At 40.1% G+C, this 26026-nt stretch overlaps 2 protein-coding genes across 3 annotated transcripts; both read left to right on the top strand.

Annotated features, from left to right (window-relative positions):
- The first annotated feature begins 1706 nt into the window (after positions 1–1706).
- Positions 1707–6250, top strand: LOC141606870 (uncharacterized). The gene is made up of 9 exons (XM_074426218.1): positions 1707–2320; positions 4019–4262; positions 4376–4525; positions 4750–4807; positions 4896–4988; positions 5309–5374; positions 5460–5518; positions 5625–5684; positions 5776–6250. The coding sequence occupies exons 1-9, from the start codon at positions 2043–2045 to the stop codon at positions 5992–5994; spliced, it is 1227 nt and encodes a 408-aa protein (XP_074282319.1). The 5' UTR covers positions 1707–2042; the 3' UTR covers positions 5995–6250.
- A 372-nt stretch (positions 6251–6622) lies between these two features.
- LOC141606869 (uncharacterized) lies at positions 6623–13344 on the top strand. 2 transcript variants are annotated; one of them, XM_074426217.1, is made up of 20 exons: positions 6623–7299; positions 7389–7556; positions 7668–7751; positions 7890–7940; positions 8166–8219; positions 8304–8386; positions 8696–8819; positions 8930–8989; positions 9101–9340; positions 9585–9680; positions 9741–9888; positions 10208–10335; positions 10455–10502; positions 10764–10894; positions 10974–11056; positions 11242–11345; positions 11410–11480; positions 11640–11752; positions 11854–11910; positions 13160–13344. In XM_074426217.1, exons 1-19 carry the CDS (start codon positions 6907–6909, stop codon positions 11907–11909), a joined length of 2235 nt encoding a protein of 744 aa, XP_074282318.1. In that variant the 5' UTR covers positions 6623–6906; the 3' UTR covers position 11910; positions 13160–13344. The 2 variants fall into 2 exon arrangements, 1 of the variants encoding a protein (XP_074282318.1); XR_012526859.1 differs by having other exon boundaries at positions 11640–11910.
- The last annotated feature ends 12682 nt before the right edge of the window (positions 13345–26026 follow it).

The raw sequence follows: 26026 nt of genomic DNA, 5'->3' as shown, positions 1-26026 counted from the left end.
GTACCACATTGGAATGCGGGCATACTTCGCTCGCAAGTCGTAGTAGTTGAGTGATTTGGTTACTTGTGTACGCAAATCACCTGGTTCTTCGTTTTGAGTGACGAGCGAAACATGTGAGAGTCGATCTTCTAAGTCACATGTGGTCAAGAGTCTAGTGTTGAGTCGAATCTTGTGTATGTCATGTTAGTCTTAGGGAGTCTAGCATTGTTTTCCCCTTTTATTTCCCGCCTAGAATTTGTTTCTTTGGCACCTTGTATGTTGTCACTTGTACATGTTTGAGCTAGATTTAGGGAGTTGATACCTTGTTGAGACCCCGAGGCGGCATTTCCTACTTGACTCTACCACTTAAAACTCGACCACTTGGATGAGGAAAGTGGTACAACTTTTGTAGATGCGTCCTTGATATATGTTTATGTGCTTAATGTTGGACGCATCGCCATTTTGGTAAGGCCCGTCTTGCCTTGCAAGAAGGTATCCTACCTCATGGATACTTTATTGCGAGTTGAAGGGGCGGATCGAGACCCGTTAATTATCTTGTATCGGATATACTATTAGTAGTAGTTTAAATAAGGGTCATGGTCTTAGTCGCCTCTTTACTCGGGACGAGTAAATGTTCGGTTTAGGGATATTTGATGTGATAGTATTTTATGCACTTTTACCCCCTTAACGAGCCAAGTTTCACATGCTTTTGTGTACTTATTAGAGTCATTTCGACTTCTTTAGTTTCCTATTTGCTTTTCTATTGGATTTTGGCTTGCTTGTAGAAAAAGGAGCTAAATAACGCGTAAAAGGAGCATTTCGGAGCTAAATGGACGATATCCAAGGACCTAGCATGAAGAGGAGACGGAACCAAAGGCCTAAAAGTCAAGTTTCAGAGCTAAGTAGAGCAACCCCCACAGGCTAGAATCAATACCCACAGATTTTGGGATAGGATTGATCAAAAGATGAGTTTTATACTACGGACCCTGCCAACTCGAGAGTAACCCGGGCGGGTCATAACACCCGAGCGAGTCGGGCCCGACCCGAGCGGGTTCAAAGGCAAAGGATTCGGGTTGGGCTTTATATCTCCGCCATCTTCTTGTGCGATACTCCACCTCTACTTATCCTAATTCTTGTACTTAGTATGTATAAATACCCCTCTCTTCCACTAGGTTAAGGGAGGCACTTTTAGGGTTAATTTAGGTTTAATCGCTTGTAATCAAACACTTTAATTAAGCTTTAATCATTCCACAATATTCTTAGATTTAGTTGAAGAGTACTTGGGTTGTAATTGAAGATTTGACATCTCTTCATATATTAAGAGTTTCTTCTTGTTCATTTCATTTACTAGTACAAAAATGACATTAGGCAAGTACAAAAGGCCACGGTTGTTGAAAATAACCGTAGTCTTTTATAAATGGCTACGGTTATCTATCAACAACCGTAGCCTTAAATGCAAATTAAAGAAAAATGCTACGGTTCTAGTATTGAACCGAAGCTAAATGACAAGAAAAGGCAACGGCTAATTCTAAGGATTCTAAACCGAAGCCATTTGTATATCCACTCCTAATATAAAGTGCAATAAGTCTTACTTGTGACGGGTATATCCAAGTATTATTCATATGGGTAAATAAAACAAAAGTAAAAGTGCATAGGTAATTACACGGCTTGTCTTCATCTTTCTAAGTGGCTTTTATTTAACCCGTCACAAACTTGTGACGGATATTACCCGTCTTTGTGTATAAAGTGACCTTACCACCTAAACCCTTCGTGTATAGTTAGTTACTCCTCTTTTTTCATACTAATTCCCTTCTCCCTCAACACCCAACTTCCCCATTATTGCTCCTCACCTTAGACGCAGAACGCCGGTAGCCGCATCGTCACCCATATCACCTCTTCATTTTCGGCACCAACCTCGTGACCCACCTTGTTACTTCCGACAGCGCCTCGTCAGCTAGTTCGCAATCGGGTTGGTACTTTATCAATTTTGTATTGCTAACTCTTTCTCTTTCCTAGGGTTTAGAAATCATCATCATCATCAAAAAATCAAAAATTGTTCAACAATGTCGATTGCTGCAACACTGGCTAATAATCGCGGTTTGGACAAAGCTATGACCAAGGCTATTCCTCTCGCTTACGCTTCACTTTCTCGTCATCTTCTCACCAATCCTGCATATGGATCCCGCTCAATTTCTACTACTATTTCTCAGCCTCGTTTGATGCCTAATCAATCTCCTTCCGTCTTCAAACAGCCGTATTCTCCGATTTCTCCGTTTTTTGCTGCTTCCCGTAATGTTTCTCGCCATTTTTCCACTGACCGCCATCTCGATCCTTATGAGAGGTATACTAATACATTATACATACCTCTTTTTTAATGACTTTGTGATTGTGTAATCCTGAATCACTGTTTCTCTGCCGATTTTCATGTTTATTTGAGTCTAATAATTTGTACGTGGCTATTAATTGTAGTTCTAGTGTAGCTATTGCTGTTAGTCTGTTACGGAATTATGCAATATAGGAATTCTAGTTATACGCCTCCAGCTTGTTCTACTTGATTATGATATTCATCTCTTCAGTGTATTGTAGTTTTTGCTGATACAGTTAGTTTGTTAGTAGTTTGTCAGAGTCAGAAGAATCTGATGAAATTGTAGTTTTTGCTGATACAGTTAGTTTGTCAGAGTCAGCAGAATCTGATGAAATCTATTGTGCTTTATGCCTACATTTTTTTTGTCGATTTCAGTCACTTGGAAATTGCTTTTACGCAATATAAGAAGTCTCTTTATATTTCTCTAATTTGCAATGTGAGCTCGCGAGTCTTGATTATGAAATATTAATATTAACCGTTTCAATGTATCAATTGTCACTGTATTTATAGTTTTTCTGATACATATCGTTTGTCCGAATCTATGGAATTATAGCTGAAATTCATTACGATTACGGCTTTGTGCCTAGATTTTCGGTCTATTTCAGTCACTCTAGAAAATTGTATCACTGTGGTCAAGCTACTGAAATGACGAATATAGCTCAACTTTGGGGAATGTATCTCTTTGAGTCTTTGTGTAATTTTGCCTCACAAGTTCAAGCTTCACAACTTTTTGTGTGTGTGTCGCAGTTGATTTCACTCTATCTTTGTTTACCGGTCTGTGTAGAAAACTGATGTGGTTGAGGGGCTGTGGTGACATATGTAGATGAACTTTGAGGTGTATCATCCTGAACCTTTGTTTGTGTAATTTTGCATTAGCAGTTCAAGCTTTCCTACATTTTGAATATTTTTTGCTTGTCTTTTCTTAATTCTATCACAATTGCTTAGGGGTTCAACTTTATTTTGAAAATTTTCTTGTCCTTCTTAATTCTATCACAATTGCTTACAACAACAACAACAACAACATCAGAGCCTTAATCCCAAAATGATTTGGGGTCGGCTGACATGAATCATCTTTTCGAACCGTCCATGGGTGAACGCACGCCTCAAAATGCGAATAAAAAAGGGAAGATGAAAAACAAAAAGGAAGAACGAAAATGTAATGGAAAGTTAAGGTGAACTTAGGGGTTTTAAAATCGAATTCCGTCTTTCTTTTATAAAAAACTTAAAATTTAAATCGAGAGAAAAGATTAAAACGATTTTTAAAAACCGAAATAGAGTTAAGGATCCGGAATGAACCAGGTAAAATCTATAAGAAAGTGGTTGGTGAAAAAGTGTAATAAAGGGGAGAAAAATAAATAAATTAATTTCTTTAAATTAAATAAAAAACACTAAATCTGTCAAAAAACATCAAATACTAAAAATCCACATGTATCCTTTCCCTCCATTGTGCCCTCTCCGTCACCATACTCTCCTCAAGCCCCAGAACTCTCATATCGTGCTCTAACACTCTCAACCATGTCTGTCTCGGTCTTCCTCTGCCTCTATCACAATTGCTGAAGGGTTCAAATTTTATTTGTGCTATGTGGTTCGCATCTATGATAACAATAAGTTACTAATTCTATCTTCATATTTTGTATATTTGGATTTTTATGCATAAATAATGGTTTCTTGTAGGTTTATGAGGAGGACTGCTATTAATTGGGGGATTAAATTTGTGCCACAAGAAGAAGCATTTGTAGTTGAGCGTTTTGGCAAGTTTCATAAAGTGCTTGAAGCTGGTTTACATGTACTGGTACCTCTTGTCGACAATATTTCTTACGTTCACTCATTGAAAGAACAGACCGTTGAGATCCCAGAGCAGCCAGCGGTTACTACTGACAATGTCAGCATCAGAGTGAATGGTGTATTATTTGTCAAGGTATTTTCCGCATTTTCTTTTTGTTCTCGTTTACCTTTTTTTCTTTCTTTTTGCTCTCGTTTACCTTCTTGATCCCTTCATGTTGCATTTGCTCAACTTTCAATTACGTGCAGGTTATTGATGCAGAAAGAGCCTCTTATGGCAACGACAATGTGATGTATGCAGTGATTCAACTCGCGCAAACTGTTATGCGTAGTGCTATCGGTAAAATGCCACTTGACAAAACTTTCATGGAAAGAGATACGTTGAATGCAAATATTGTGGTATGTAACCTTTTGAGTAATATTTGTTTTGCCCTCAGCATTGCAAATTCTTTGCCCTAGGACATAGGGGTCAATCATAAAAGTCTTGGATATCTTGTTTTATAGTTGGAAAATTTGGATGTTTGAACCGTAAATAATATGGCTAGACCGGAGATGTACTACTTCAAATTATATTCTGGAATATAGAAAATTATATATCTAAAATGTTACTTTCTGATTTGCAGGAGGCTATTAATGATGTTGCTTCACAGTGGGGTCTTATCTGCAATCGCTATGAAATAAGTTAGTTCCTGTGTTAGCTACCTGTTTTGCTGTATATTTGTTTTATTTATTTATTTTTACTAACGCATGTTTTCCTGGAATTTTGTAGGGGATATCATTCCACCTCCTGGAATTAGAGACAGTATGGTTATGCAAGCAGCGGCTGAAAGGAGGAAAAGAGCTGGAATTATTGAGGCTGAAGGTTAGTTTGTTTGCATCTTTAATATAGCTGAATGGTTAAATTTTTCAATCATCTAGACTTCTTTTAGAAACCCATAATGAAACTCATTAAACTCTATACTTGAGAATTTAGATGTGGTTTGTAGTATCCCTCATTCCAAACTTCAAATACTGGTCTACATGTAGAATCGTTGGGACTTTCATTGTCACTCTTAGAATGCCAAGATAGAATCTATGTGCTTTGTTGTGCATGATATATAGTGTAGGCTTTTGAAATTTCAATTGACTGTTGAGTACCATATAGTTCTGTTGAGCATGCTAACAACTACTTATGCCTGTCAGGAAAAAGGCAGGCTCAAATATTGACTTCAGAAGCTGCTAAAACAGATTCAATCAATCGAGCTGCAGGTTTATAATCGTATGCTTTTTTTTTGTTTATTTGGAGTTTTCTACTTCGTATTAAAGAACACTTGTTATTATTGGGTGGATGTAGGTGAGGGAGAAGCAATGCAAATTATGGGTAAAATCATTCAAGAGCCAGCGGGGCAAGCGGTATTTGTCTTGTATTTTTTTTATGGTTTCAATAGGGCTATACTGTATACCAAATGGAATTCTTTTTTTTTTTCCCATCGTTTGTGGTTTTTTGGTTAATATGCAGGCCATAAGATTTAAGGCGGCACAGGCTTACGTCGAGTCATTCAATAATATGGCCAACAAGGTATGATTAATTCACAACGTGTGGTTAGTAAAAGATAGTTTCTGGTGTTTAGGAGAGTTATTAAATTGGGTAATATTTAATGCTCTTGTAGTCTAAGATAACATTGATTCCGGTAGCCCTTGGCGATTCTTCTAGCATGGTAGCATCATCTCTTTCTATATACAAGAATTATGGACTGGACAAGCATGGCAATAATGCTTTTCAAGAGACCCCCACAGTAGTTGTTTCTCCAACACAGATTGAACAGATTGGACCTGAAGTAAATGACGAGAAGCCTGTGTTTTCACTTCAAAGTCCTAAGAAGAATTAATATGAGGAAACACCATATATGACGGATTGACCGGAAACCGGATCTTTTTTTTTTTAAACTATTGTTAAGGTTTTAGTTGGAGTAAATTCAATTGTTTTAGAGTATTTCATAATTATATTGCGGTTTGCTTTTTACTATCCATATTACTCATACTCAAAATTTTAGGTGGAATTTTTTTGTAGTTAATTCGACTGAGTAATGAGAAGTGCAGTGAGATTTTGGAGCAATAGTTAGATTTATGTTCCTGTTATTGAAAGATGATACAGTTTGCTCTTGTTAGAGAAAATTGGTTTATTAGGAAGCGGATGTCCTGTTTATTCATTATTTGAAAATAAAAAAAAGGCAATTATTTATAATCATCTATGTGAATGAACAATTGGTCTTCCTTGTGACGGGTCACCATTTGTGGCGGATATTTTGTGAGTAAAAATGGTAACAAAATGGGTTAGTGGAGAAAGGGACCACATGAATAGTGTTGCAGAGAGAGAAAAAGTGGGTACTTTGTGAGGTAAAATGGTATCCGTCACTCCAAAGTGACGGATATTGTTGGTCACAAATGAGATTTTGTGGTGAATGACATGAAGAAGAGAAATAAGTTTAACAAGGCATGCCAATGGAAAAGAATCCTGAATGTTGGGTTGCAATCATAATTCATAAACCTAAAAGAATTGAAATTTACAAATCTCCGTATCTGAAAATGAAAATGAAAATGGGATCTCTCTCTCAAAGAAGACCACAAAGACATGAGAAGCTAAGAACAATGAGCCGAACAATTTAAATCAGGAGTGAAGACACAAAATCAGGAGTGATGCCTTTGAAATTGAAAAAGGGAGGATTTCTATTTTATTAAATTAGTAGTAGTAATATTGGCGGGTTAAACTTTTGAGAAATATAATTTCTCAAAAGGAAGAAATGTTATCATCGTCATCCTGCAATTTTAGGTTCTGCAACACAATCTCCTCAACTTCCTTCATTTCAACAACTACGACAAACACTTACAGACGATCAGAATTTACACACTTATCTTTTTTGAATTATTTAAATTCCAAAATTCGATCCCGAGTTGCCGCCAAACCTACGGTTCTCCTGAAGACGCTCGAGATTCTAGAATGGGATAAACTCTGCGACCTCGTCTCTTCCTTCGCCACCACTCCCCTCGGCCGCAACGCTACCAAGGAACAGTTGTGGTCTCTTGATCAAACCTACGAGGAAAGCTTGAGGTTGCTTACAGAAACTCGTGCGGCCGTTGATATTCTCAATTACCATCCTAAGTTGTTGGACTTTAACCGCATTCATGTCCTTTCGGTTTGTACTCTACTCCTTCATTTTGCTGCTTTCTCTTTTACATTTTTTATTCTTCATATGCCTGAAATTAAATTAAATTAAATGTTTAGGTGACGACTGGTATCAACCATGTACGGACCGATTCGTCTGTGGATGGGCAGGAGGCCATTGCTATCGCCAATTTGCTACGTTTTGCCAAGTCTTTGCAGATTAACATCAATTATGCGATTAGGGGAAGCAATGATTTGCGCCTACGCGTAAAGCCTTTAGCTGACTTGGTATATGCTAAATTAAATAAGCCTTACATTTCTAACCCTTTTGTTCTTGTACTGTTGTAAAAAGGTTGATTTTGATAATTCATGTAATCGTGCGTTTATAATTGATTGCAGATATTGGATTTGAAAACTAATGAATCACTAGTAAGATCAATACTGCAAGTTGTAAATGAAAATGGCTCCATTAAAGACTCGGCGGTTTGTATCTCGCCTTGTCATCATGCAAACTTGTATTTATGACCTCTTTCTTTCTATGTTTGGTCCAACTTTTTCCTTTAGCTTTATTCTGCTCACTTGATGCTATTCTTGTTCTTGTAAATCAATTCTTTCGTCCAGAGTCAGAAACTCGAGAAAGCACGCAGGCGAGTGACAAGCCTAAACAATGATGTATGACTTTTTTTTTTCTTCCTGTGTGAGATTCGGAACTAGAAAAATACATCCGGTTTACAATATATGATGTTGAAAACAATGTCAACTCCAACAGTTTACAACTAGCAGTTTCGGTCTTTACATTGAATTTTGTAGGGACTTCCATGGGAAAACACAATTGAGTTTTGTTGTCAATTTGTACTAATTCTTACCTTCTGCACTATGTTCAAACTTCTCATGCAGTTGTTTCTGTTGATGAATACTCTTATAGCAAATGAAGCAAGTACTCGTACCTTGGTGAGAATACTGTCTCCGGATGTTTGCCTATGAGTTGATATGCTTATTCGGTTCCTGTATATTTTAACATTAGATGAAATTCAGGAGGCAAGTAAAAAATATGGCAGATGGTGCATTAGATCAGAAGCAGGGCAGCTCACAAGGTTCAAGGGGCTTCTAGTTTCAAGGTGCATTACCAAAATTTGTGTTATTGTAATACAAGTACATTACTATTACTCCGTAATTCTTAACTTAGAGGAACCATTACGGCATTCTGCCATTCGTTTATTCCCAATATGAGATTGTGGGCTTGAACCATTTTCTATGGGTAGTTTAAGACTTTAAGATCAGTAATTCTTCATACTTTCATGCAAGATTAGTGTCGAGCTTTTGTGTATTATGGTTTCCTAATTACTACCCTACTCCATCCTTAAGGCTCCATTGTCTGCTGGGTTATATAGCTACTCATCATAACGTGTTTACTATGTTCGGCCCAGTGGAGTTGGTGATGGTAATATTATAGAGCCTGTCTGTGCTGTCTCTTTAAATGACGAGTTACAAGAAGAAGAGGCAGCTGTAGCTGAGGCGGAGGCTGAAGTTCTTCTTGACATAACAGAGAAGGTAGTATGTATCTTGGGTTCTTGGCCATAGAACATATCACTTACGAGTTACGACTACATAATGGCATTTTTTAATTCCTGCTGATGCAAATTTTATCGCATTTGGAGCAGATGAAGCCTGACCTTGATGGCATTGTGAAGTTATTATACAGTATCGTCAAACTTGATGTTGTAAGGATTGATTGGCATCTTTTCTCCTTATCCGTTCTTTCCTGCTTCCGTATGGGGAGTGAGTTCCATATCTCTATCCTCTAAGAGACTTGGTCTATCTGGGGATTGCAGGTAAATGCCAGGGCAAGTTATAGCCTCTCAGTAAATGGAACATGTCCTGAGTTGCTTCTGCTTGATGGTAAGAGTAACCTCTTACGGTCTGAAGGCTCCAAGAATGATTCCTCCAACTTTGTGTATTCCAACAAGAAGCAGCGGATGTTGCATATCTCACAAGTCTATCATCCTCTTCTAGTTCAGAGTCACAAGCAAGATTTGGAGGAAGCTAGAAGGGATGCTGTAAAATCTACTTCTGTAAGAGAACAGTTCCATTTTCTAAACCTATTTTTTTTTACCAGCAAGTCACAAGCTTGTGACGTCTCACAACCCTTTTCCTTTTTAACATTATTTAAATCGGTTGTGAGTGTCATCATAACTTGTGACCGTCACAAATAAAAATTTGTGTTATTGTAAAGCTTTAACGAAACTTGTAATGGGTGATTACCTGGCTGTTAAGCTCGTGCTTAATGTTTTTATAAATGGGATTCATCTTATTCAGATGGGCCTCAAATTGTACTTCCAATTTAGGAGGAAAAAGATGCAAACACAAAATATTTTGAAGCAAGAAGTGGATCCTGAAATACTACAAGAGAAGGTATGATTTTGTATTTAATTTCATAGTCTAATGTTCAAGTTTAACAGATTTGTGTTGTAGGTTACTCAACTTGAAAAGGCTCATCCAACACCAGTGGATTTTGTAGTTGATATTAACACAAGAGTTGTTCTAATAAGTGGTCCTAATATGGGAGGCAAAACTGTGTGCTTGAAAACACTTGGACTGGCTGCCATCATGGCCAAAGCAGGTCAAGTTTCTCCACGACATTGTTTCTGTATTGTTCTTGACCCACATATGACATATTGCATTCACTTTAAATATTACTCGATAATCATGAAATGAATGTCAAGGCGTTTGTTCATTTACTTTTAGAATTTGGCTTAGAGTTATTATTTGGTTCACTGTTCTAACTCTCTCAAGTACTACTGCCATAATGCTACTCCGTATGCTACCTTAGCACTTAGCAGTACGTCAGAGTTAGAACACATGGATACTTATTACCATTCAAAAGATGCTGGAATTCTGAAAGGTATAAGTGGTGTATTAACAATATCGCTGATTCTCAGGCCTGTACATCTTATGTTCTGAACCAGCAAAAATCCCCTGGTTTGATTCCGTTCTTGCTGATATTGGTGACCAGCAGTCGTTATACCACTCTCTATCAACCTTTTCTGGACACCTGAAGCAGATCAGTGTAAGTATTTAATTAATGCGCTGTGCTATAAAATATAATTCAGATGCACCTGATGTTCAAACACAATGCTTGTCAGCACAGATATGAATCATTACACAATCTCTGTGATACAACTGCAGGATATTCAAGCCAAGTGTACCAGTCAGTCACTAGTGCTTTTGGATGAAGTATGTGTGCATGATTCCTTCCTTATTTGTGTATACTGTTGTGAGAAATTGACTAGATCTGCTCTTACTCAACGTCCACCTCCTTTTCCTTTCTTCTTAGCTTAGCTTTGGATATGAGTCAGAGCAGCGTAGCCTGTACTAAGAATGTTTCTTCTTACTTGTTTGAGATTACCAGCATTGAATGCAGGTCCTATGATTGAACTGAATGATTGGTTAATAAATAAAATAAAATTAGCCGTCTGTCCTTAACCTTTCCAGTAGATTGGTGCAGGCACGAACCCATTAGAGGGAGCAGCACTTGGGATGTCGATACTTGAATCTTGTTCTGTATCTGGAGCTTTACTAACTGTTGCCACAACTCATCATGGCGAACTCAAAACACTCAAATACTGGTATCTCTTATCTCACCTCAGTCTCATTCTGAAAAGATTCCATATTTGCAATTAACTTTGTAACGTGTGAGTTGTGCAGCAATGAAGCTTTTGAAAATGCTAGCATGGAGTATGATGAAGTCTATTTGAAGCCCACTTATAAAATTCTATGGGGGGTTCCAGGTATCCAATCTCATAATTCTGCTATATACGACATACAACATCTATTTAAGTTTATCAAATTTGATAGACAAATGCTTCATGCTATCATTAGAATAGCTGCCAATCTTATTTTTCAAATTTCGGAACAATTTTTTGTCAGTGATTAGTCCTCTCCCTGCATTATGATTTTTTTACATATGATGCAGGACGTTCGAAAGCAATGAATATTGCAGAAAGGCTAGGAATGTTAGAAATTATTGTAAGCAATGCTCGTAAATTGTATGGAGCAGCCAGCGCAGAAATTGATGAGGTACGTCTTGCATGTTTTGCGAACAGTTTCTGAGTGAAACTTTGTCTTATTGATGAAATTACAGGTCATATTTGATTTGGAGAAGTCCAGGCAAGAAGTCGAGGAATATGTACATAAGGTGTCTCATTACTTGAGGTAAAAAAATACTCGGTAGAATTTACCTGATCACATCAGCTTGTTCTTGGTTTTCAACACGAGTAAATACCTGTGTACATAACATGTCTTACTTAACATCTTGCTGATCTGTTACTATTATATATTTATATTTATTATTCCTCTACGGCTTTTTGGAAGGATGTGCAAGGATGTTGGTGAAAAACTTATGCTTGCCCGAAGGAGGATCAATGAGTCTTGTTCCAACCTAAATAAAACCAAAATGCAACAAACCTCTGAGATTGCATTAAGAGGTAGATCAAATCTGCACAAGACAGTGCGACACTATCAACTCAATTCCAAACGCGGATGTTAATTGTTAACCACCACTGCACTTATCCTCTGAAAAATACAGTTCCTGGTGCGCGTATCTTCTTTATCAAGCTCTGCTATAAGATATTAGCATTTTAAGGTATGAGGACTTTTATATGGGGGTATAAGATATTACGGATACTCCTTCCATGTCTTTATTAAAATACTCCTCACCCCTATATTCAAGAAGTAGGAACATCATTAAAAAAACGCAACAAGTGTAATTACCTAACAATGTAAATATTCGATACTAGTTTGGATGTCCGTGCGTTCCAACGAGTTAATTAACTTAGTAACAAAAAATGGTTATAAGGTCTTAATATTTACATTTATGTCTAATCATTTATTTAAATATGATCATAAGACCACCACATCTTATGTTAATCATTCGATGTGGGACAATTCTATTATTTTTATAATCCTACATTATTTTTCAATGTGGGAGATATAACATACTAAGAAGTACACAATTTTATATTTGTACAAATTATATGAAATTTATACTCTAATAATAACATTTTTACCACGAATCAAATTATGTTATTTTCATAATTTTCTTAACGATATTTTTTTGGCAAATGAAATGTAAAAGTTTTTATATAAAAATTAGAAACATCACTTAAATATAATATAGGTAATAAATCTCTATATCTATCTATCTATCTATATTATTAAAGAAAACTTTATTCGAGCGATTATAGAAAATCCAAATTTTATAAACTATTTACCCTATATTTAATTCAATGAGATAGATAATATCTAATTTGGTAGATAAAATTTAGCTTATGTTTTGAAATTCTCCCATGGTTGGTTTATGGTTGCACAATCCTAAGTAAATTAGATTTGTATTAAGCATACAACTCTATTAAAAAAACCATCAGCATACACCCTCTAATGTACTCCGTACGTAATATATATATTCCCTCCCATTCATTATAATGTTCTCATATCATAAGGAAAGTAATAAAATAAAACTAAAAGAGTTATGTGGGGTTTGATGATAAGAGAGAGGGATGAATAAAATAAGAGTAAAAGTTACCAAAAAAGAAAAGGGAAACATTACTTGAATATTCCGTTTCGGGAAAGGGGGAACATTGTAGTGAATGAGAGGGAGTACTTGGTAAGAAGAACAAAGAAAAATTCATCAATTTATGTAAAGCTTTTTTGAATATGCCCTTCTAAATATAATTCAGAGACTATTATTGCTATCAGTTTTATTGTCCGAAACTCCAAATTATTTTCGAGAATTTGATATTTTAGTTTTTTTCCCTTTGCATTTATGGTTATAGTTTCATTATTGCATTATCAGAATTTAATTATTTGTATGACATTTGCTTTACATTTTTCAGGGTTATTCGGGTAATTCAACTTCGACAGTTATGACTAGATACTCCGAAGTTTGAAGCTGAAGTTTTTCGAGCGATTACATAGAACCCCAAGTTTTGAGAAAGACTTTCAAGCAAGATTAGAGGCTCGCTTTTTAAACTACTCTATGACAAATGAAATGAAACATAAAGGTATTAACTTTGTACCATTGAAGTAGTTTTTTTAAAAAAAAAAAAAAATTCGCAGACTCGCTTAGCAATTCTACGAATTGAATATGGAGTAAATTATCGCTTTAATTTTATAAGAAAAACCGATTGTAAAAAAAGAAATTATCGCTCTGGTCATTTAAAAAAACAATTAATACCGACACCCCCAAATGTCCCTCGTTTCTCCTCAAATTTTTTGTGGTCAAATTGAAGTGTATAATACACGGTTTTTCGGAATTCTGGGGTCCCGGAACAAAATTATCCGGAAATCACATAGAAAGTTCCTCGGGTTAGATAAAGCGGCCACGCAAAATTTGAGTACCAACGGAAGACGTTTGGAGGTGCCGGTGTGCCACAAACCAACAATCGCCGAACCTCGGATTATCGTGAAAAATGTATTAATGCTCGTTATTTGAGGCTGAAATCAAACAGGTTAATTCCTGAAATGAGCTCGGACGCGTGCTTGAATAACAGGGAGAAATAGAAACAGGGTCCGGTACGACCTTCCGAAAGGCTCAAATTGAAGTGTATAATACACGGTTTTTCGGGATTCCGGGGTCCCGGAACAAAATTCTCCGGAAATCACATAGAAAGTTTCTTGGGTCAGATAAAGCGGCTACACAAAATTTGAGTACCAACGAAAGACATTTGGTGGTGCCGGTGTGCCACAAACCCGCATTCGCCGAACCTCGGATTATCGTGAAAAATGTATTAATGCTCGTTATTTGAGGCTGAAATCGAACAGGTTAATTCCTGAAATGAGCTCGGATGCGTGATTGAAAAACAGGGAGAAAAAGAAACAGGGTCCGGTGCGACCTTCCGAACGGCTCAAATTGAAGTGTATAATACACGGTTTTTCGGGATTCCGGGGTCCCGGAACAAAATTCTCCGGAAATCACATAAAAAGTTCCACGGGTCAGATAAAACGGCCACGCAAAATTTGAATACCAACGGAAGACATTTGGGTGTGCCGGTGTGCCACAAATCAGCATTCGCCGAATCTCGGATTATCGTGAAAAATGTATTAATGCTCGTTATTTGAGACTGAAATCGAACAGGTTAATTTCTGAATTGAGCTCGGACGCGTAATTAAAAAATAGGGAGAAAAAGAAACAGGTTCCGGTGCGACCTTCCGAACGGCTCAAATTGTAGTGTATAATACAAGGTTTTTCGGGATTCCGGGGTCCCTGAACAAAATTTTCCGGAAATCACATAAAAAGTTACCCGTGTCAGATAAAGCGGCCACGCAAAATTTGAGTACCAACGGAAGACATTTGGGGTGCCAGTGTACCACAGACCAGCAATCGCCGAATCTCGGATTATCGTGAAAAATGTATTAATGCTCGTTATTTGAGACTGAAATCGAACAGGTTAATTTCTGAATTGAGCTCGGACGCGTAATTAAAAAATAGGGAGAAAAAGAAACAGGGTCCGGTGCGACCTTCCGAACGGCTCAAATTGAAGTGTATAATACAAGGTTTTTCGGGATTCCGGGGTCCCGGAACAAAATTTTCCGGAAATCACATAGAAAGTTACTCGTGTCAGATAAAGAGGCCACGCAAAATTTGAGTACCAACGGAAGACATTTCGGGGTGCCAGTGTGCCACAAACCAGCAATCGCCGAACCTCGGATTATCGTGAAAAATGTATTAATGCTCCTTATTTGAGGCTGAAATCGAACAGGTTAATTCCTGAAATGAGCTCGGACGCGTGATTGAAAAACAAAGAGAAAAATAAACAGGGTCCGATACGACCATCCGAACGGCTCAAATTGAAGTGTATAATACACGGTTTTTCGGGATTCCGGGGCCCGGAACAAAATTCTCCGGAAATCACATAGAAAGTTCCTCGGGTCAGATAAAGCGGCCAAGCAAAATTTGAGTAGCAACGGAAGACATTTGGGGGTGATAGCACAAATCAGCAATCGCCGAACCTCGGATTATCGTGAAAAATGTATTAATGCTCGTTATTTGAGGCTGAAATCGAACAGGTTAAATCCTGAAATGAGCTCGGACGCGTGATTGAAAAACAGGGAGAAAAATAAACAGGGTCCGGTACGACCTTCCGAACGGCTCACATTGAAGTGTATAATACACGGTTTTTCGGGATTCCGGGGTTCCGAAACAAAATTCTCCGGAAATCACATAGAAAGTAACTCGGGTCAGATAAAGCGCCCACGCAAAATTTGAGTACCAAGGGAAGGCATTTGGGGGCGTCGGTGTGCCACAAACCAGCATTCGCCGAACCTGAGATTATCGTGAAAAATGTATTAATGCTCGTTATTTGAGGCTGAAATCGAACAGGTTAATTTCTGAAATGAGCTCAGACGCGTGATTGAAAAACATGGAGAATAAGAAACAGGGTCCGGTACGACCTTACGAACGGCTCAATTTGAAGTGTATAATACACGGTTTTACGGGATTCTGGGGTCCGGGAACAAAATTCTCCGGATATCACATAGAAATTTCCTCGGGTCAGATATAGCGGCCACGCAAAATTTGAGTACCAAGGGAAGACATTTGGGGGTGCCGGTGTGCCACAAATGAACATTCGCCGAAACTCGGATTATCGTGAAAAATGTATTAATACTTGTTATTTGAGGCTGAAATCGAACAGGTTAATTCCAAAAATGAGCTCGGACGCGTGATTGAAAAACAGGGAGAAAAAGAAACAGGATCCGGTGCGACCTTCGGACTGGCTCAAATTGAAGTGTATAATACACGGTTTTTCGGGATTCCGGGGTCCCGGAAAAAATTCTCATGAAATCACATAGAAAGTTCCTCGGGTCAGATAAAGCGGCCACGCAAAATTTGAGTACCAACGGAAGACATTTGGGGGTGCCGGTGTGCCACAAACCAGCATTCGCCGAACCTCGGATTATCGTGAAAAATGTATTAATGCTCGTTAATTGAGGCTGAAATCGAACAAGTTAATTCCTGAAATGAGCTCGGACGCGTGATTAAAAAACAGGGAGAAAGATATACAGGGTCCGGTACGACCTTCCGACCGGCTCAAATAGAAGTGTATAATACACGGTTTTTCGGGATTCCGGGGTCCCAGAACAAAATTCTTTGGAAATCACATAGAAAGTTCCTCGGGTCAGATAAAGCGGCCACGCAAAATTTGAGTACCAACGAAAGAGATTTGAGGGTGTCGGTGTGCCACAAACCAGCATTCGCTAAACCTCGGATTATCGCAAAAAATGTATTAATGCTCGTTATTTGAGGCTGAAATCGAAAAGGTTAATTTCTGAACTAAGCTCGGACGCGTGATTGCAAAACAGGGAGAAAAGAAACAGGGTCCAGTACGACCTTCCGAACGGCTTAAATTGAAGTGTATAATACACGGTTTTTCGAGATCTTGAGGTCCCGGAACAAAATTCTCCGAAAATCACATAAAAAGTTCCTTAGGTCAGATCAAGCGGCCACGCAAAATTTGAGTACCAACGGAAGACATTTGGGGGTGCCAGTGTGCCACAAACCAGCAATCGCCGAACCTCGGATTATCATGAAAAATGTATTAATGCTCATTATTTGAGGCTGAAATCGAACAGGTTAATTCTTTAAATGAGCTCGCACGCGTGATTGAAAAACAGAGAGAAAATTAAACAGGGTCCGATACGACCTTCCGAACGGTTCAAATTGAAGTGTATAATACATGGTTTTTCGGGATTCCGGGGTCCCGGAACAAAATTCTCCGGAAATCACATAGAAAGTCCTCGGGTCAGATAAAGCGGCCACGCAAAATTTGAGTACCAACGGAAGTCATTTGGGGGTGCCGGTGTGACACAAACCAGCATTCGCCGAACCTTAGATTATCGTGAAAAATGTATTAATGCTCGTTATTTGAGGCTGAAATCGATCAGGTTAATTCCTGAAATGAGCTCGGACGCGTGATTGAAAAACAGGGAGAAAAATATACAGGGTCCGGTACGACCTTTCGAGCGGCTCAAATAGAAGTGTATAATACACGGTTTTTCGGGATTTCGGGGTCCCGGAACAAAATTCTTCGGAAATCACATAGAAAGTTCCTCGGGTTAGATAAAGCGGTCACGCAAAATTTGAGTACCAACGAAAGAGATTTGAGGGTGTCGGTTTGCCACAAACCAGCATTCGCCGAACCTCGGATTATCGCGACAAATGTATTAATGCTCGTTATTTGAGGCTGAAATCGAACAGGTTAAATCCTGAACTGAGCTCGGACGCGTGATTGCAAAACAGGGAGAAAAGAAACAGGGCCCAGTACGACCTTCCGAACGGCTCAAATTGAAGTGTATAATACACGGTTTTTCGATATTCCGAGGTCCCGGAACAAAATTCTCCGGAAATCACATAAAAAGTTCCTCGGGTCAGATAAAGCGGACGCGCAAAATTTGAGTACCAACGGAAGACATTTGGGGGTGCCGGTGTGCCACAAACCAGCATTCGCCGAACCTCGGATTATCGTGAAAAATGTATTAATGCTCGTTATTTGAGGCTGAAATCGAACAGGTTAATTTCTGAAATGAGCTCGGACGCGTGATTTAAAAACAGGGAGAAAAAGAAACAGGGTCTGGTACGACTTTTTGAACGGCTCAAATTGAAGTGTATAATACACGGTTTTTCGGGATTCCGGGGTCCCGTAACAAAATTCTCCGGAAATCACATAGAAAGTTCCTCGGGTCGGATAAAGCGGCCACGCAAAATTTAATACACGGTTTTTCGGGATTCCGGGGTCCCGGAATAAAATTCTCCGGAAATGACCTAGAATGTTCCTTGGGTCAGATAAAGCGGCCACGCAAAGTTTGAGCACCAACCGAAGACATTTGGGGGTGCCGGTGTGCGACAAACCAGCATTCGCCGAAACTCGGATTATCGTGAAAAATGTGTTAAAGCTCGTTATTTGAGGCTGAAATCGAACAGGTTGATTCCTGAAATCGAACGGGTTGATTCCTGAAATGAGCTCGGACGCGTGATTGAAAAACAGCGAGAAAAAGAAACATGTTCCGGTACGACCTTCCGAACGGCTGAAATTGAAGTGTATAATACACGGTTTTTCGGGATTCCGGGGTCCCGAAATAAAATTCTCCGGAAATTACATAGAAAGTTCCTCGGGTTAGATAAAGCGGCCGCGCAAAGTTTGAGCACCAACGGAAAACATTTGGGGGTGCCGGTGTGCCACAAACCAGCATTCGCCGAAACTCGGATTATTGTGAAAAATGTGTTAAAGCTCGTTATTTGAGGCTGAAATCGAACAGGTTGATTCCTGAAATGAGCGCGGACGCGTGATTGAAAAACAGCGAGAAAAAGAAACAGGTTCCGGTACGACATTTCGAACGGCTGAAATTGAAGTGTATTAATCACATAGAAAGTTTCTCGGGTCAGATAAAGTGGACACGCAAAGTTTGAGCACCAACAGAAGACATTTGGGGGTGCCGGTGTGCCACAAACCAGCATTCGCCGAAAATCGGATTATCGTGAAAAATGTGTTAAAGCTCGTTATTTGAGGCTGAAATCGAACAGGTTGATTCCTGAAATGAGCTCGGACGCGTGATTGAAAAACAGGGAGAAAAAGAAACAGGTTCCGGTACGACCTTCCGAACGGATGATATTGAAGTGTATAAATACACGGTTTTTCGGGATTCCGAGGTCCCGGAATAAAATTCCCCGGAAATCACATAGAAAGTTCCTCGGGTCAGATAAAGCGGCCACGCTAAGTTTGAGCACCACAAGAAGACATTTGGGGGTGCCGGTGTGCCACAAACCAGCAGTCGCCGAAACTCGGATTATCGTGAGAAATGTGTTAAAGCTCGTTATTTGAGGCTGAAATCAAACAGGTTAATTCCTGAAATCGAACAGGTTGATTCCCGAAATGAGCTCGGACGCGTGATTGAAAAACAGGGAGAAAAAGAAACAGGTTCCGGTACGAATTTCCGTACGACTGAAATTGAAGTGTAATACACGGTTTTTCGGGATTCCGAGGTCCCGGAATAAAATTCCCCGGAAATCACATAGAAAGTTCCTCGGGTCAGATAAAGCGGCCACGCAAAGTTTGAGCACCACCAGAAGACATTTGGGGGTGCCGGTGTGCCACAAACCAGCATTCGCCGAAACTCGGATTATCGTGAAAAATGTGTTAAAACTCGTTATTTGAGGCTGAAATCGAACAGGTTGATTTATGAAATCGAACAAGTTGATTCCTGAAATGAGCTCGGACGCGTGATTGAAAAACAGGGAGAAAAAGAAACAGGTTCCTGTACGAGCTTCCGAACGGCTGAAATTGAAGTGTATAATACACGGTTTTTCGGGATTACGGGGTCCCGGAATAAATTTCTCCGGAAATCACATAGAAAGTTCTTCGGGACAGATAAAGCGGCCACGCAAAGTTTGAGCACCAACGGAAGACATTTGTGGGTGTCGGTGTTTCACAAACCAGAATTCGCCGAAACTCGGATTATCGTGAAAAATGTGTTAAAGCTCGTTTTTTGAGGCTGAAATCGAAGAGGTTGATTCCTGAAATCGAACAGGTTGATTCTTGAAATGAGCTCGGACGCGTGATTGAAAAACAGGGAGAAAAAGAAACAGGATCCGGTGCGACCTTCGGAACGGCTCAAATTGAAGTGTATAATACACGGTTTTTCGTGATTTCCGGGTCCCGGAAATTTTTTTTCCGGAAATCCCATAGAAAGTTTCTCGTGTCAGATAAAGCGGCCATGCAAAATTTGAATACCAACGGAAGACATTTGGGGGTGCAGGTGTGCCACAAACCAGCAATCGCCGAACCTCGGATTATCGTGAAAAATGTATTAATGCTCGTTATTTGAGGCTGAAATCGAACAGGTTAATTTCTAAAATGAGCCCGGACGCGTGATTGAAAAACAGGGAGAAAAAGAAACAGGGTCCGGTACGACCTTTCGAACGGCTCAAATTGAAGTGTATAATAGACGGTTTTTCGGGATTACGGAGTCCCGGAACAAAATTCTCCGGAAATCACATAGAAAGTTCCCCGGGTCAGATAAAGCGGCGACGCAAAATTTGAGTACCAACGGAAGACATTTGGGGGTGCCGGTGTGCCACAAACCAGCATTCGCCGAACCTCGGATTATCGTGAAAAATGTATTAATGCTTGTTATATTAGGCTGAAATCGAACAGGTTAATTCCTGAAATGAGCTCGGACGCGTGATTGAAAAACAGGGAGAAAGATATACAGGGTCCGGTACGACCTTCCGAACGGCTCAAATAGAAGTGTATAAAACACGGTTTTTCGGGATTCCGGGGTCCCGGAACAAAATTCTTCGGAAATCACATAAAAAGTCCCTCGAGTCAGATAAAGCGGCCACGCAAAATTTGAGTACCAACGGAAGTCATTTGGGGGTGCCGGTGTGCCACAAACTAGCATTCGCCGAATCTCGGATTATCGTGAAAAATGTATTAATGCTCGTTATTTGAGGCTGAAATCGAACAGGTTAATTTCTGAAATGAGCTCGGACGCGTGATTGAAAAAAAGGAAGAAAGATATACAGGGTCCGGTACGACCTTCCGAACGGCTCAAATAGAAGTGTATAATACACGGTTTTTCGGGATTCCAGAGTCCCGGAACAAAATTCTCCGGAAATCACATAGAAAGTTCATCGGGTCAGATAAAGCGGCCACGCAAAATTTGAGTACCAACGGAAGTCATTTGGGGGTGCCGGTGTGCCACAAACCAGCATTCGCCGAACCTCGGATTATCGCGAAAAATGTATTAATGCTCGTTATTTGAGGCTGAAATCGAACAGGTTAATTCCTGAACTAAGTTCGGATGCGTGATTGCAAAACAGGGTGAAAAGAAACAGGATCCAGTACGACCTTCCGAACGGCTCAAATTGAAGTGTATAGTACACGGTTTTTCGAGATTCCGAGGTCCCGGAACAAAATTCTCCGGAAATCACATAGAAAGTTCCTCAGGTCAGATCAAGCGGCCACGCAAAATTTGAGTACCAACGGAAGACATTTGGGGGTGCCAGTGTGCCACAAACCAGCAATCGCCGAACCTCGGATTATCGTGAAAAATGTATTAATGCTCATTATTTGAGGCTGAAATCGAACAGGTTAATTCCTGAAATGAGCTCGGACGCGTGATTGAAAAACAGAGAGAAAAATAAACAGGGTCCGGTATGACCTTCCGAACGGTTCAAATTGAAGTGTATAACACATGGTTTTTCGGGATTCCGGGGTCCCGGAACAAAATTCTCCGGAAATCACATAAAAAGTTCCTCGGGTCAGATAAAGCGGCCACGCAAAATTTGAGTACCAGCGGAAGTCATTTGGGGGTGCCGGTGTGCCACAAACTAGCATTCGCCGAACCTCGGATTATCGTGAAAAATGTATTAATGCTCGTTATTTGAGGCTGAAATCGAACAGGTTAATTCCTGAAATGAGCTCGGACGCGTGATTGAAAAAAAGGGAGAAAGATATACAGATTCCGGTACGACCTTCCGAATGGCTCAAATAGAAGTGTATAATACACGGTTTTTCGAAATTCCGGGGTCCCGGAACAAAATTCTCCGGAAATCACATAGAAAGTTCATCGGGTCAGATAAAGCGGCCACGCAAAATTTGAGTACCAACGGATGACATTTGGGGGTGCCGGTGTTCCACAAACCAGCATTCGCCGAACCTCGGATTATCGTGAAAAATGTATTAATGCTTGTTATTTGAGGCTGAAATCGAACAGGTTAATTTCTGAAATAAGCTCGGACGCGTGATTGAAAAACAGGAAGAAAAAGAAACAGGGTCCGGTACGACCTTTTGAACAGCTCCAATTGAAGTGTATAATACACGGTTTTTCGGGGATTTCGGGGTCCTGGAACAAAATTTTCCGAAAATCACATAGAAAGTTCCTCGTGTCAGATAAAGCGGCCATGCAAAATTTGAGTACCAACGGAAGACATTTGGGGGTGCAGGTGTGCCACAAACCAGCATTCGCCGACCCTCGGATTATCGTGAAAAATGAATTAATGCTCGTTATTTGAGGCTAAAATCGAACAGGTTAATTTCTGAAATGAGCCCGGACGCGTGATTGAAAAACAGGGAGAAAAAGAAACAGGATCCGGTACGACCTTCTGAACGACTCAAATTGAAGTGTATAATACACGGTTTTTCGGGATTCCGGGGTCCCGGAACCAAATTCTCCGGAAATCACATAGAAAGTTCCTCGGGCCAGATAAAGCGGCCAATCAAATTTTAAGTACCAACGGAAGACATTTGGGGGTGCGGTGTGCCACAAACCAAAGAATCGCCGAACCTCGAATTATCGTGAAAAATGTATTAATGCTCATTATTTGAAATTTGAAATCGAACAGTTAATTCTTGAAATGAGCTCGGACGCGTGATTGAAAAACAGAGAGAAAAATAAACAGGGTCAGTACGACCTTCCGAACGGCTCAAATTGAAGTGTATAATACATGGTTTTTCGGGATTCCGGGGTCCCGGAACAAAATTCTCCGGAAATCACATAGAAAGTTCATCGGGTCAGATAAAGCGGCCACGCAAAATTTGAGTACCAACGGAAGACATTTGGGGGTGCCGGTGTGCCACAAACCAGCATTCGCCGAACCTCGGATTATCGTGAAAAATGTATTAATGCTCGTTATTTGAGGCTGAAATCGAACAGGTTAATTCCTAAAATGAGCCCAGACGCGTGATTGAAAAACAGGGAGAAAGATATACAGGGTCCGGTACGACCTTCCGAACGGCTCAAATAGAAGTGTATAATACACGGTTTTTCGGGATTCCGGGGGCCCGGAACAAAATTTTCCGGAAATCACATAGAAAGTTCCTCGTGTCAGATAAAGCGGCCATGCAAAATTTGAGTACCAACGGAAGACATTTGGGCGTGCCGGTGTGTAACAAACCAGCATTCGCCGAACCTTGGAATATCGTGAAAAATGTATTAATGCTCGTTATTTGAGGCTGAAATCGAACAGGTTAATTTCTGAAATGAGCTCGGACGCGTGATTGAAAACGAGGGAAAAAGAAACAGTGGTCGTACGACCTTTTGAACGGCTTAAATTGAAGTGTATAATACACGGTTTTTCGGGATTAGGGGTCCGGAAAAAATTCTCGGAAATCACATAGAAAGTTCCTCGGGTCAGATAAAGCGGCCACGCAAAATTTAATACACGGTTTTTCGGGATTCCGGGGTCCCGGAATAAAATTCTCCGGAAATGACCTAGAAAGTTCCTTGGGTCAGATAAAGCGACCACGCAAAGTTTGAGCACCAACGGAAGACATTTGGGGGGTGCCGGTGTGCCACAAACCAGCATTCGCCGAAACTCGGTTTATCGTGAAAAATGTGTTAAAGCTCGTTATTTTAGGCTGAAATCGAACAGGTTGATTCCTGAAATGACATTGGACGCGTGATTGAAAAACAGGGAGAAAAAGAAACAGGTTCCGGTACGACTTTCCGAACGGCTGAAATTGAAGTGTATAATACACGTTTTTTCGGGATTCCGGATAAAATTCTCCGGAAATCACATAAAAAGTACCTCGGGTCAGATAAAGCGGCCACGCAAAGTTTGAGCACCAACGGAAGACATTTGGGGGTGCCGGTGTGCCACAAACCAGCATTCGCGAAACTCGGATTATCGTGAAAAATGTGTTAAAGTTCGTTATTTGAGGCTGAAATCGAACAGGTTCATTCCTGAAATCGAACAGGTTAATTCCTTAAATGAGCTCGGACGCGTGATTGAAAAACAGGGAGAAAAATAAACAAGTTCCAGTATGACCTTCCGAACGACTGAAATTGAAGTGTATAATAAACGATTTTTCGGGATTACGGGGTCCCGGAATAAAATTCTCCGGAAATAACATAGAAAGTTCCTCGGGTCAGATAACGCGACCACGCAAAGTTTGAGCACCAACGGAAGACATTTGGGGGTGCCGGTGTGCCACAAACCAGCATTCTCCGAAACTCGGATTATCGTGAAAAATGTGTTAAAGCTCGTTATTTGAGGTGAAATCGAACAGGTTGATTCCTGAAATGAGCTCGGACGCGTGATTGAAAAACAGGAGAAAAAGAAACAGGTTCCGATTTACGACCTTCCGAACGGTGAAATTGAAGTGTATAATACACGTTTTTTCGGGATTCCGGGGTCCCTGAATAAAATTCTCCGGAAATCACATAGAAAGTACCTCGGGTCAGATAAAGCGGCCACGCAAAGTTTGAGCACCAACGGAAGACATTTGGGGGTGCCGGTGTGCCACAAACCAGCATTCGCCGAAACTCGGATTATCGTGAAAAATGTGTTAAAGTTCGTTATTTGAGGCTGAAATCGAACAGGTTCATTCCTGAAATCGAACAGGTTAATTCCTTAAATGAGCTCGGACGCGTGATTGAAAAACAGGGAGAAAAAGAAACAAGTTCCAGTACGACCTTCCGAACGACTGAAATTGAAGTGTATAATAAACGATTTTTCATCCCGGAATAAAATTCTCCGGAAATCACATAGAAAGTACCTCGGGTCAGATAAAGCGGCCACGCAAAATTTGAGCACCAACGGAAGAAATTTGGGGGTGCCGGTGTGCCACAAACCAGCATTCTCCGAAACTCGGATTATCGTGAAAAATGTATTAATGCTTGTTATATTAGGCTGAAATCGAACAGGTTAATTCCTGAAATGAGCTCGGACGCGTGATTGAAAAACAGGGAGAAAGATATACAGGGTCCGGTACGACCTTCCGAACGGCTCAAATAGAAGTGTATAAAACACGGTTTTTCGGGATTCCGGGGTCCCGGAACAAAATTCTTCGGAAATCACATAAAAAGTCCCTCGAGTCAGATAAAGCGGCCACGCAAAATTTGAGTACCAACGGAAGTCATTTGGGGGTGCCGGTGTGCCACAAACTAGCATTCGCCGAATCTCGGATTATCGTGAAAAATGTATTAATGCTCGTTATTTGATTTGAAATCGAACAGTTAATTTCGAAATGAGCTCGGACGCGTGATTGAAAAAAGGAAGAAAGATATACGGTGGTCCGTACGACCTTCCGAACGGCTCAAATAGAAGTGTATAATACACGGTTTTTCGGGATTCCAGAGTCCCGGAACAAAATTCTCCGGAAATCACATAGAAAGTTCATCGGGTCAGATAAAGCGGCCACGCAAAATTTGAGTACCAACGGAAGTCATTTGGGGGTGCCGGTGTGCCACAAACCAGCATTCGCCGAACTCGGATTATCGCGAAAAATGTATTAATGCTCGTTATTTGAGGCTGAATCGAAATCGAACAGTTAATTCTGAACTAAGTTCGGATGCGTGATTGCAAAACAGGGTGAAAAGAAACAGGATCCAGTACGACCTTCCGAACGGCTCAAATTGAAGTGTATAGTACACGGTTTTTCGAGATTCCGAGGTCCCGGAACAAAATTCTCCGGAAATCACATAGAAAGTTCCTCAGGTCAGATCAAGCGGCCACGCAAAATTTGAGTACCAACGGAAGACATTTGGGGGTGCCCAGTGTGCCACAAACCCAAGAATCGCCGAACCTCGGATTATCGTGAAAAATGTATTAATGCTCATTATTTGAGGCTGAAATCGAACAGGTTAATTCCTGAAATGAGCTCGGACGCGTGATTGAAAAACAGAGAGAAAAATAAACAGGGTCCGGTATGACCTTCCGAACGGTTCAAATTGAAGTGTATAACACATGGTTTTTCGGGATT

This window comes from Silene latifolia, chromosome 10 (genome assembly GCF_048544455.1).
Source record: "Silene latifolia isolate original U9 population chromosome 10, ASM4854445v1, whole genome shotgun sequence".
Lineage (NCBI taxonomy): Eukaryota > Viridiplantae > Streptophyta > Magnoliopsida > Caryophyllales > Caryophyllaceae > Silene > Silene latifolia.
The sequence above is the reverse complement of the archived record's forward strand: the minus strand, read 5'-3'. Positions and strand labels throughout refer to the sequence as shown.

What these genes read in the sequence shown, in the direction of transcription:
- LOC141606870 (XM_074426218.1), top strand. Translation starts at nt 2,043, where the DNA reads ATGTCGATTGCTGCAACACTGGCTAATAATCGCGGTTTGGACAAAGCT. An exon ending in ATGGTGTATTATTTGTCAAG is followed by an intron (nt 4,263 to 4,375) that starts GTATTTTCCGCA and finishes AATTACGTGCAG; the next exon opens with GTTATTGATGCAGAAAGAGC. An exon ending in CGTTGAATGCAAATATTGTG is followed by an intron (nt 4,526 to 4,749) that starts GTATGTAACCTT and finishes TCTGATTTGCAG; the next exon opens with GAGGCTATTAATGATGTTGC.
- LOC141606869 (XM_074426217.1), top strand. Translation starts at nt 6,907, where the DNA reads ATGTTATCATCGTCATCCTGCAATTTTAGGTTCTGCAACACAATCTCC. An exon ending in TGACAAGCCTAAACAATGAT is followed by an intron (nt 7,941 to 8,165) that starts GTATGACTTTTT and finishes CTTCTCATGCAG; the next exon opens with TTGTTTCTGTTGATGAATAC. An exon ending in AATTCTATGGGGGGTTCCAG is followed by an intron (nt 11,057 to 11,241) that starts GTATCCAATCTC and finishes CATATGATGCAG; the next exon opens with GACGTTCGAAAGCAATGAAT.